The sequence below is a fragment of the Mustela putorius genome, unplaced genomic scaffold (assembly GCF_011764305.1).
Source record: "Mustela putorius furo isolate JIRA1106 unplaced genomic scaffold, ASM1176430v1.1 tig00000228_pilon_pilon_pilon, whole genome shotgun sequence".
Taxonomy (NCBI): Eukaryota; Metazoa; Chordata; class Mammalia; order Carnivora; family Mustelidae; genus Mustela; species Mustela putorius.
Window position 1 is genome coordinate 31,982,893 of NW_025421322.1, and position 12,710 is coordinate 31,995,602.

General features: G+C 39.2%; 1 protein-coding gene across 3 annotated transcripts in view; it reads left to right on the plus strand.

The window, feature by feature from the left end:
• Positions 1 to 9,241, plus strand: part of EFR3A (EFR3 homolog A) — a 113,969-nt gene extending 104,728 nt beyond the window's left edge. For all 3 annotated transcript variants that reach the window (XM_045078134.1, XM_004743569.2, XM_013051769.2), the window contains 3 exons: positions 2,211 to 2,314; positions 2,830 to 2,879; positions 6,797 to 9,241. In XM_045078134.1, the coding sequence (XP_044934069.1) occupies positions 2,211 to 2,314; positions 2,830 to 2,879; positions 6,797 to 6,902 (260 nt within the window). In that variant the 3' untranslated portion in view covers positions 6,903 to 9,241. The remainder of the gene's footprint in view (positions 1 to 2,210; positions 2,315 to 2,829; positions 2,880 to 6,796) is intronic.
• Positions 9,242 to 12,710: the final 3,469 nt, after the last annotated feature.

A 12,710-nucleotide genomic window follows, 5' to 3' on the forward strand; every position in this document is an offset into this window, starting at 1 on the left:
GAGGGTATTATGCTACGCTAAATAATCGGTCAGAGAAAGACAATTAGCATATGATCTCACTGATAGGAGGAATTTGAGAAACAAGACAGAGGATCACAGAGGAAGGGAGGGGAAAAAGAAACAAGATGAAACCAGAGAGGGAGACAAACCCTAAGAGACTCCTAATCTCAGGAAACAAACTGAGGGTTGCTGGAGGGGAGGGGGTTGGGAGGACTGGGGTGTCTGATGAGGGACACTGGGGAGGGCATGTGCTCTGGTGAGTGCTGTGAGCTGTGTAAGACTGATGGACTACAGACCTGTACCTCTGAAGCAAATAATACATTATATGTTAATTTAAAAAATACTTAGATGCTTCTAATGAGATAAATGTTAGATTCTTCTAATGCGATCAATGGTAGTACCTGCCAAATATGATTGAAGAAATACTGTATAATGAAACATGACTACATTTAGTTGTACATGCGTAAATCACTGGATCAGTATTCCCCATGACCACTGCATGATGTTACAGAATCATGCATAAATACCGATTATTCAAAGTGTAAAGTAGACCAATGCATTTTACCATAACCAGTTAGTTTAAAAAGTTTATTAGTAAGATTTCAAATTTTGTATTACAGCTAACTTTTAATAAAACTACTACTTCTCATATTGTGTTGTAATGTCCAAGAAAAAGTAATCACAGTTCTGTGAAAGGCTATTAAAATACTCTTTCCTCCAGTACTTCTCTCTCTGAAGCTAGATTCTCTTTATATACTTCACCCAAAATAACACACTGCAGTGGGTTGGGTGCACTTTGCAGATGGAATCCAGCTGTCTTCTATTAAGCTATGACATTGAAGAGATTTGTAGAAATATAAAGCACTGCCATTCTCCTCACTGAGTTTTACTTCGGAAAGTATGATCATTAAACAAATGTTATTTATGTTAACATATAATCCTTTCATAATTCTGAAATGAATTATTTTCAAAGGAATTAAATGTTTTTAAAGTTTCTCAGTTTGATATTATAATATGGAAGATATCAGTGGATGTAACAATTTGGTTTTCTCATAACTTTCAAGTATGTAAAGGACTCTTGAGCCCAAAAAGCTTGAGAGCATGGCAAACAGACCTGCTGCCTGCAGGCCAGGTTTAGTTGGAAGTATCATCAGAAATGGACATAAGACCAGAATGTATCTGCCTCATCTTGTCTACATTCCCTTATTTCCTACTGCTTTTACCTGACGTAATGTAAACATTTATGTGTCCTGCCTGGCCTCTGGCCATTTCAGCTGCTTACCCTGGTCTAGTGAAGAACAGAGAGGTGATCGTAAGTCTCTGTTAGTCATTCAGAAGTGGATAAGTTCTTCAATTTTGTTAACCTGTCACAGTTTCAAAGGAAAAATATATAGTAGCCTATTTGCTTTCTACTTGCTATTTCTGTTTCACCTTTTTAAACTACTTACTTGTAACCTACAGTTTTCTACCTGAAAAGCAGCCTGGGTTAAAGAACGTTGAACACAGTGCATTTCAACCTGTGAAATTCTTGACCAGGAAACAAACCAACCTAGAAAGACAACCTGAAGAATTGCCAGGGGTTGTAGTAGACCATTAAAAAATAAGCCATAAAGTAGGCCTATTTCCATATTAAGCAGACGTTCATACTTAGATCTGTAGTATTAAGACAGGAATTTATTTTACTATCTCACAAACTTTGGTCAGGCCATACATCATTTTAAGATAAAACATGTCTTTTCAAACTGGAAATAAATGCAAAAGGCTAAAACAGGAGGTTCCAAATGGCTCTTTATTTCCGCTGTGCCATTCAGTATCAAGTTCAGCAGACTTTTAATTTAGTATCTCATGTACCAGGGCATGAATATTCATAGAAGAATCATCTTTCAGGTGAGGCCTTGAAGTTACTTGCCTTGCAGCAAGCTGTCATGCTCTTGCTTTTTTGAGAAGAGAGACAAAGGGAGTGTTTTTTGAGAAAGGATCTTGTACTATGTAGCTTTACCCCTTTAGATTAGACAAAATGTTTTGTGTATCTACTCTCTAGCCTCTCTCAACATTTTGGGGATATTCAATCTTTTGCTTTTTTCCTTTTAAAACTAGTGCTATAAATTACCTTTATATTTGATTTATAGACTGTTTGCTTTTAAGGTCACTGGCAGGGTGCTGTGAATATCTGTAATCCCTTTATTGGGTCTTTGTAAACATTTATATAGATACCAGTGGAATGGAAGAACAGGAAAAGGAAAAGAGGCGTCTTGTGATAGAGAAATTCCAGAAAGCACCTTTTGAAGAAATAGCAGCACAGTGTGAATCCAAAGTAAGTGAACAGATGGTAAAGGGTATGTGGGGAAAGTTTGATTCTGTGGACATTTTCTTGGTCATTAGTTGGTAGGTTCCACACTTTATGCAGATCCACAGAACACATGGGAATGTATCAGGTGGGGACTGAAAACCCTGGTGGCCTGGCTGGGAGTCCTCAGTGATCTGTGTGTATAGCACGAGCCCATGGAGACAGCAGCTCCCAGTCTGAATGTCGAGGATTGCAGTTGCTGTGGTGCCTTTTGTGCAGTGGCTTTCGGGGACTTAGCTGTGGTTATTTTGTTTATGTATCTCTTGGCTTGTTTCTCCCAGTGAGATGAGAAAGTGGATGAAAGAGAAACTCGACGTTAAGTTCCAGGGGCTGGTACGGAGGAAGCCAGAACATGAAAGCTCTCGTACCTTCTTCGTAGTAGCACTCATGCTTTGTCCTTTAAATTACGTTTGTATTAGTAGCAGTTGGCTATTTGGGAAATCAGAAAATCCATTCTTAAACATTTTTCTTCCCCTTTGTAGGCAAATCTGCTTCATGATCGACTTGCTCAAATACTGGAACTCACCATACGGTAAGGATTTTATTACAACAACAGCAATAAAATAAAAAATAGAAGTTGTTAAACCCCTCTGTAGATTTGTGGCTGGTTGTGTTTAAGTAATAGCGCTTTTCAGTCAGGGCAAACCCAAGATCACAGAGGTGCCTCTGTCATGGACATTCTATTTGGATAGACCTTGATAGTATCGCTTCTAGTGTCTTCTAGCTGTCCTAGCTTGCCTTTCTAGATGATTCCTTCCTTCCATGTGCTCCCATAAGGAAATCTGGGTAATTTGGAAGATTCACATTTTAATAATATGTTCAACCAGGTGTCATACTTCACCATTTTGACCTGCAAAAAACTACTGTTTTATATGGTTCAACTGCACAGTTCTTTCCAGGACAAGCCGGATTCTCTCATGAAACTTTCCTCAGTCATACCCATTTCAGTCCTGTTGTAACTTTATGTCCCAGACACATGGTATCTAATAGACTTCAGCATGCGTAGTTACATAGTTGTGTTTAGTTACATAGTTGTGTCTGTTGGTGCTGAAGTAGGGAAGCACAGGACAGAGGGAGAGACAAGAGCATGTTCCCTTTAGGGAAAGTGCTTATGCACTTACTTCTGTGACTGTGGTGTGGATGGTAGTCTCTGTCTGAGGTGGCACAGTGGAGGAGCCATAGTTCTAAGCTGAGCTTTTGGAATTTTTTTATGCATCAGCTATATCTTTTATATTTTTAACTCGATGAGCTAAGTCTGTTTTGCCTCAAGCACAGGACTCTATAATGGGAGAGTCAGGTACATGCTGTGGTCCACTTTCTTTTTTAGTTCAACCTTTTTTCAACCTTAGTTCAACCTTTTATGCAAGGCATGTTTTCATCAGTACACCTCTTATTCTAGGCATTTCCCCACCATGCCTGCCACCCCAACTAAGCTAAGAATTACTCATTTAAAAAATTCCTGAACAGAGAATCAACACTTTAATATCCGATGTATAATATACCTTAGATTGAGAGAAAATTGATGGCTGTAGGCATTTACTTATTTGGTGTCTGTTAATTATAATAGTAATGGTCTACTTTGTAATGGATCTTATGGTATATATTTTCTATCTGATATTTTTGCTAATTCACATCAGTCCTGAAAAAGTAGGTAGATGCCTTTTTTTTCTTTTCTTTTGGTTTCTAGGTAGAAACAATGAGGCTTTAGAGAATTAACTTGTTGAAGGTCATTCAACTACTGAATGGGAAAAATCAAAATTCAAAAAATTCTTAAAAGGAATGTTGCTAGGACCCACCATATTACATTTAATCACTCTGTCATAGCTATGTGGATTGAATAATTTAGAATAAGGATTATGACTAATTCTCTTTTATGGGTACTGCGGATCCTACTAATAGCATTTATTGAGCACTCACTACTGATAGTTATTATTTATTGAACACTTATGCTCTTCTAGGCACTATATATAAGTACATTATTTCATTTAATATTTATAACAGAGCTTGAACAAGGGTAGTGATTAATTTTGCTTGGCAAGAATAGAAACAGAGGCACATAAAAGTTAGGTAACTTATCCAAGGTCACCTAGTTAGGAAAGAGTACTTCCGGATAGCCTACATGATACGGAGTTTTTTGTTCTTGTTTGATATATCTCCTCTTGTTCGTTTGCTTACATTCTAACCACCAGACAGAGGAAAGGTCTTGTTTTCCCAAGAAAAGAAACAGAACAAAGTCTTATCCTTCAGTCTCCATTGTCCTTTCATTCCCTTGACCTTTGTGCAATAAAGAAAATGATAAGAAATGCAAAGAAGCATGAAAATACAGTAAGAAGCAGCAGCCCCATAGGTGATCAGTTATTGGAATTAGTAGACAGGGACCTAAAAATACACACACGTACACTGAAGAATTTAAAGGGAAATATACACGTGTTTTAGGAGAGAAGAGGAAACTAAAAAATAACTAGATCATAATGTAAAAACAGAGTGACACAGTGTGTGAAAGAATTTCATAGGATAAGCCTAACAGTATTTTGGACATTATAGAAGAACACTCTGCAGTGCTCACCGGAGTATAAATTGCACAAACACTTTGTAAAACTTTAGCATTTTCTTACAAAGTTAGACCTATACCTGCTGTTGATCCTGTAATCCCATTTCTCAGTATTTACCAGAGAAATGAAAACTTACATTCAAAGCAAGATATGTTCATGAATGTCATAGCAGCTTTTTTTGTAATTACCAAATGTCCGTCAAAGGAGAGTGGATAAACAATAGACAAATAGTGATATTCTTAATACAGTGAAATACTGTTCAATAAAAAAGAACACAATATTTTTGGATTTAAAAAAAGAAAGAAGACATCTTGAGCAAAAGAAACCAGACATAAAAGAGTGTAGCTTATATGGACCATTCTTTTAGGCTGTATAAATAGAATGTGTGAAATTCAGGAACAGTCAGTACTAATCATTAGCAATAGAGATCAGAACACAGTTGTTGAATGTGGGTTTGTGGGAGTAGGGAGAAATTGACTAGGGACACAAAGGAACTTCTTTTGAATGACAGACATGTTCATTATCTTTATTGGGGTGTGAGCACATAAGTGTTTAAGTTTTTTGATTCTTGTCATACAGTATACTTAAAATCTGTACATTTCACTCTGAAAATTATCCCTCAGTAAAAAAAAGGGGGGGGGATATTGCAAATATTAAAATGGAGATTGCAAATAATTATTAATTGCCAGCAGAAAAACAGAAACAACTGAATAGGTTAACAGTTTACTGTTAGACAAGTATATGAAGTTAGATTTGTGCATACATTAGTTAAATTCATTACTGTATGAATGGTAATGAAAATGTATTCCCATATATTCATAACTATAAAAAACACTAACAAAGAACTATATAGGACATATAAAATAACTATAAATCTCTGAGATATGTATAGGAGTACTTTACAAATGAAAACTCATGCCTTGCTTTGAATAGAAAGTTATTATCTTAAAGGCACCAGTTTTTTGCAGATAAATTTGTAGTTTTAGTCATAGGAAATCATAAATGATTTTTTGGTAAGTTCTTAAGCATTTGGCAAAACAAAACCCAAAGCACAGGATTGAGACTCTAAAAGTACAATTGTGGAAAAGCATTAGTATCATACAAAAAAAAAAAAAAAGTTGGTTTCCCATATTGATAAGAGAAGAACACCTGAGTACAAATACAGGTAGTGGACTCAAATAGACAATTTGTTTTAAAAGAAACAAAAAGGATACTGAGTGTTTTGTGGATGTCTTTGGGATATGTAGCTCTACTGATAACCCCAAAATTAAAAATACGAATAGGAATGAATCCCCTTTTGCCACCAGATTGGCAGAGATTAAAAAAAAGAGAAGAAGAAGAAAAAGAAAAAGAGAACAAGTATATTCCAATGTTGAAAGTATAAATTACTAGAATTCTGGCAATATGTATCAAAGTCAAAATTATGAGTATGCTTTAAGAAATTGTGTTTGTAAGACAATTAGGATAAAAAGGATGTATATATAAGAGAAGACCTCTGAACATTATAATACTGGAAAGTGGAAATGAACCTGCATTTATCCCCTGGATTAGATCAGTCCGTGTATCCACATGATGAAATACCATGCTGTCAGGGAAAAGGACGACATGCGGACATGCAAAAGGTTTTTCTGCTTGTGAAGCAGAGCAAGCTTACCAGAATGGGTATGGTGTAATCCTGTTAGAAAAAATTATACACACACATGCTCAAATGAAAATGTCTGGTTCAAACTTAAGAACAGCTTGATCGCACTGTGGTCTTTTCCCCCATATGGCCTTGTAGCTCGCCCGCAATGAAGCAGGGCGTCTCACTCTGCTGTTTGCAGGTAGTTAGGAGAGTGCTCTGAGAAATGAACGCTTTCCCGTGTCCCTGTTGACTGTGGCTTGTTCTCTCTTACAGCCCTCCTCCCAGTCCGTCAGGAACACTGACCATTACTTCTGGGCATGCCCAGTACCAGTCCGTCCCAGTCTATGAGATGAAGTTTCCAGATCTGTGTGTGTACTGAGTGGCTCACGAAGATCTCAGTGTAGAATCTAAAGCCGAAAAATTAAGGCCATGCTGAGTTTTCAGAGTTTACTTAATGCGTATTAACATAATTCTTGAGAATAACAGTGAGACTTCTCTTCAACCAAATGCTTGGCACATACCACATTGGAAATGGTGGAGCTGTCTATGATTTAGAATACTTTTAAAGATGGATTTCTGCCATGATCCTTTCTTTTGCAGTTCCTGTTGGCTTTCAGAGTTGGACATATATTGATGTCCCATTATTCCATAGTTAAACCGTATATTTTAAACTTTTCACAAACAGGTAATTTTTTAAAAATATTATGCCTCCAGAGGGTTGAAGATGTGTCAGGTATCTACTGTATTTCTTAAACATCTACACAACTGCTTAGAAATAGAATTGCTTTTGTGTTTGGTTATCTGCAAAAGCAAATAGATACAAATATATTGCTAATCTTGGGGCTGCAAAACTGTTCTGTGGCTTGTTGTCCCCATGTTTTAGATGTTGTGATCTATAATAACATGTGATAGGCATTCCTCAACTTGTTTATGGTATGAGACATCTGTTGAGTAATATTCCTAGAATATGACCAACCCTAAAATTGCCATACTTAAAAGTGTCTAGTTCTTGTAATACTGTGTTTTCTGCCAAGAGTTTGACCATTCTACTTGAGAGAAGCATGGAGCTTACTCTTGGTGTTCCAAACTGTGCAATATTTTTTTACATCATAAGATGTATTAGTTTACAGACTATACTTTAAAATTATAGTAATATTTTGCTGTGGTTCCATTAATTAAATCAGATCTATATTTAGTGTAGGAAAAAAAAGACCTTTAAAACTGCTACTAGTTCACCTGTGAAGACTGTGTACATTTTGAGTTCTATCAAAAGCACATTATTTGCATTTTTATATTGTGCATTGTTTGAAATCTTCAAAGTCAGAAAATTCTCCAGATGGACTTCTGATCTGTAAGATTTGAACTGTTAAGTTGTATGCATCTGTTTAGGATTTGTTCTATTACATTTGAAAAGAGTGCCTGTGGCTTTAGCAATCAAGTGTGCTGAGGATCGTCAGTTGTGAGCTCTGTTGATTTAAGCTGCCAAGGTCATGTATGTACCCTGCACAAGTGCTCACAGACCTGTAGTGTTTTCTTAAAATTATGTGCATTTTAGTGAATTCCATCAAACAGCAAAAATGAACAACTCTCTTTGCAAGTCTTATAAAGTTCTCATAGGACATTTTTATAGAATAACCTCTTTATAATTGTATTGCCTCTCCAGATTCAGTTTCTTTTTACAAAGAGCAAAATACATATCAAAAATTGTAGCTCAAAAACTAATTCAGTTTTTATCTTTTGTTTTTGTTTGAAAACTTACAGTGAGATTGGCAGGTTGTAAGTTTGTGTTTATGATTATTAGGCACCTGTACAAGAAACAGAAAAAAGTCAGGAAGTGACAAAAGAAAAACCATACCCCAGATTTTTTTAATGAATTGAACTACAGCATCTTGAAACATCTTGCAAAAGATCCTAGTCATTAAAACCCATAAAATGATACACAGCCCTCCTGGGTGGTGTGTTAAATGTAGGTAGATGAGACTGTTTTCAGAATAATACTGCAGGTATTTAATGGCCTTCATGCAGCTGTCACTGTAACTTTGCCTCTTGATTGGGTAAAATGTGTCATCATATGACAGGTCAAGTATTCTGTTTTTTATTTCTCTTTTATTCTTCTGTATTTTTAAGGAAGTATATTAATTTTTGTGCATTTAAAAAAATCTAAGCAGGGGGACATTCAGAAACAATCATCATCCACTTGGATGTCATTTTATAAATTAACACTGTGTGCTTTTGTATGAAAAATATATAATTTAATAGTATAAGTAAAGGAGATCTATATTCACTTGCACTCATACAAACAAACTTTACAAAATTTCATGTTTTTCTGTAGTTTAAAAAATGCATGTATTGCATGTAAAGGAAAACCATTTGAATTAATGTTTATCACATCTCTCCCTTGGTCTGTTTGTAAACTGTTGTGTGGGGTTTGCAGGTTTTTTTCTTGTTGTTGTTGTTGTTTTTAAATCACAGTAGACATCTATATATCCTGGACGACTGCACTGGTCATGTTAGTAATGATTCTTAAGAAGTGGGTCTTTTCTTTGGTTTGTCCTTTTTAGGAGATTGCAGGACTCCTGCTGGGTAATGGCTGTGTGTTCCGTTTATAGCCAGTTTGGAGGCTGAAAGTTTAGGATTTGCTGAAGTTCACCATATGGCTATATTTTTGTAGATATTTAAAACTCTTAATAAACTGTTACTCATTCTCTTTTTGCTGCATACACTTGCTTCATTTTTTTCCTTGACATTGAATAGCTAACATATGAACATTCCTTATATTTGTGTTGACTTCGACTGTTTATACAGAATTTGATTGTCATTGGCGTTTACCTGCATGTGCGTACAACACAGACACCCCCAAATGCTTCTGAACTCATTATCTTATAGAGTAATGCCACACTTGACCAGCAATTAACATTTCTCTTCCTCCTATCTGAAAATGGAACTCATTTGTCTTAGTCATGTCAATATATGCAATAAATATAACAAGGTGAGTTTTTGAAATGTAAAGATTCACTGTGCAGTTCATAGGTAAGCAATAAAACAAAATCAGATTACTTCTGGACATGCAGATATTTGTAATAGCTATGACGTTTACTGAATTAAGTTTATTTAATATTTTGCTTTAGTTAAAAATGAAGAGCTTTAGTAAAACTCAGGTTGCCAGGTGGCTGCGTCCGCACATTCATGGAAGACTCGGGACCCTAACTGCCGGTCGCGACGAGATATGGCGCAGGCAGAGCTTTCTTCTCAGTACTCACAGTAGTGTGAGCTGGGAAAGTGCAGTGGCCTTCTCTGCATCAGTTTTGGTGTTAGCATCTCTGTCTTCTCTGCCTGTATAATGTAAACAAAGCCTCTAAGGGAACTCAGGGAACCTGAGTTCAGAACGACTCTGGTTCCCTCTGCCGCCCTGGCTCGCTTATTCCACCTCCAGGAAGCTGCGGTGTAGAAGCAGCAGCCTGCGTTACGTGCTGTGTCCCACGCTGTCTCTCCAGCCTTCATTTGTCGCATCCCGTCCGCTGTTCTGAGAAGTACTGATCGCAAGCACCAAGTTCATATGAACGAAAAAGGAGAGCCAAGGTAGAGCATCAAGTGCTGCCTCCTCCTGCAGTAGAATTTGGCATTTACTTTTACAGTCTCTGCTTTAGGAGAACTTGCACTAAACTTGCACTAAAAGGCTTACACATGGGGATTGTTCTGGGTTGCGATCCCAGCAAACCCGGCCAGGGCCTGGCTGGAACTGTGAAATACAAGGAGAAAAGGCTCATGAAGAGGACTTATGTAGGAACTGTCCATCACTGGAGGTGACTGGAGGTCCGTCCTGCTGGATGTTTCTTTTTTTTCTTTTAAAGATTTTATTTATTTGTTTGACAGAGAGATAGAGATCATAGGCAGGCAGAGAGAAGGGGGAAGCAGGCTCCTCGCTGAGCAGAAAGCCAAATGCTGGGCTGATTCCAGGACCCTGAGACCAGTGACATGGGCCAAAGGCAGAGGCTTAACCCACTGAGCCACTCAGGCGCCCCCTGCTGGATATTTCTAGTAAGGAGGTTTGTGAACTCTGATCTGGCCGCCCTGGTGATGAACTCCAGGGAAGCATGTACCCTTTCATCGTCAAGGTTGGCCTGTTGGCAGCAACCCCTCCCCCCCATTTCTGGATTGTGTGTGCCTGAGCGCTGAGTTGCCCATGCTTCCTTCTCAGAGAAGTCCTGTGTCAGAACGTAAGAAGAACAGAAGTTTGGAAGGCAGGCATTGTGAAATCCCACCTCTATGAACAAGGCAGGTCAGAGACCATGTAGCTGGTTAGCACAGCAGCGTGTGGAGTGAGAGGTAGACATTGGATGACATCGAGTCAGGTCATCAGTACCCAGCTGAGCACCATCTAGTTTGGCATTTAAGGATGCGACTAAAGCTAGGAGCATCAGATTGTGTGTGCCTGAGCACACTTCCCTCATCTTGCTAAAGGAATCAAGGATTTTTAAAGATTGGAGATTTTAGGGTATGTTTGCCATGCTGATTAGATTGATACAGAAGAAGCGGAATAAATTAGTTAAAAAAAGGGAATACTGGGCCTGGGTGGCTCTATCAGTTAAACATTGACTCTTGATTTCGACTCAGGTCATGAGATCAAGCCCCCAACTGCCGTGGAGTCTGCTTAAGATTGTCCCTCTCCCTCTGTTCCCTCCCACCCCCTCCCGCCCCCCCCCAGCTCTCCATCACCATGTGCATGCTTTCTCTCTCACTAAAGAAAAGGAAACATTTGCAAGAATCAAACCAGAGAAGGCAATAGACCCCTCATTATACACAGAGCGTAGTTGAAGGGATTAATTTTTGATCTGAGAAAAGAACACTTAATTGTAACAAGAAGGAAGAGAGACTGCCAGTAATTTTGTAGCTTTGGCAGCAGGAAAGAGGAGGGCATTCCCTTTGGAAACCTTCCATTTTCTCAGTGAAATATTAGCTGAGACCATTATTGCCAGACAGTTCTCCATGGATCTGTGCATGTCATGTGACCATGCAGACTCCAACAGCCTTCATGTATTCTAGCAAACGGAGTTGACTCTAGGAAAGTAGGAATGGTGTCACCCTTTGGAGCCAAGGGCAGACCTCACTTACCTATAAAGTATGCGGTATAGAGTCTTGTAAAGTAAGTTGATCAGGTAACACACTTTGTAGAGTCATATAAAGTCTTACGTATAAAGATGATGTGTTTTGGGGTGCCTGGGTGGCTCAGTTAAGTGGCCAGGTCTTGATCTCAGGGTCGCTGGTTCAAGCCCTGTGTTGTGGAGCCTGCTTTAAAGAAATGTTCTGGGGTTAACAGTCAAGCAGGCTAACAGCCAGTATGTAGTTTCGGATCCCTAAACTTGGTTCTCCTGGGTAAGGAAGCCCACCTTGTGTCAGGTGTCACTTTGCCCTCTATGGTGCCCCAGAGCTTGAGGGCCCAGCAGAAATACCGAGACTCTGGCTACTGCCTTTACTGTAGACAATAAAGCCTTTTTCTCTGACCTGGGGGTGCCTCGTGTGCTCTGCCAGCATCCATAAACAAAGATGCATTTACGAGTTGAAAGGAAGGTGAGATCTCAGACTCTCCACACTCCTACAGAGTCTCGAGCTGAGTACAAGGTTGTGGGTACAGGGGTTGGGGGACAGGAGATGAAGCACCAGCGGGGTCTTGGAGAGCAGAAAACACTTGAAGAAGAGGTTGGTCGTCCACAGGAGGTTTTTGGATTGGGAACCAGAGCTGAGTAGGACAGCTCTGTCGCTCTCTTGAGCAACATCCAGCCAGCCATCACCGGCGAAGATGTGGTGAAGGCGCAGTTACCACGCAGGTGGCCAGCCTGGCCTTTGGGACCTTGCTGCTGGCTGCAGGTAGGAGGAGCCAGCCAGCCATACCGTAGTTGAAGCCAGTTCCCCATCTGCCACTGACAGCCGGTCGCTCACACTTGCACTTCTTTGCCTGAAGGCTCTCTGTGCCCGGGAGCCGGCTTTGTCCCTGTGTGCAGCAGGCCAGAAGGAGGTGTCCCCCTCTCCAGGAGTAAAGGCTGATCTGTCAGAAGCTGATCCCCATCAGTCTCCTTTCAGCGTGTAGTGTATTCTAGTTGTCACTGGCTCGGGAAGACACCCTTTACTGGCTACCTTTCCTGCCCTATTTTGCTCTCGAGTTCTTGTCAGAGGGTTCACTTCTGAGGGA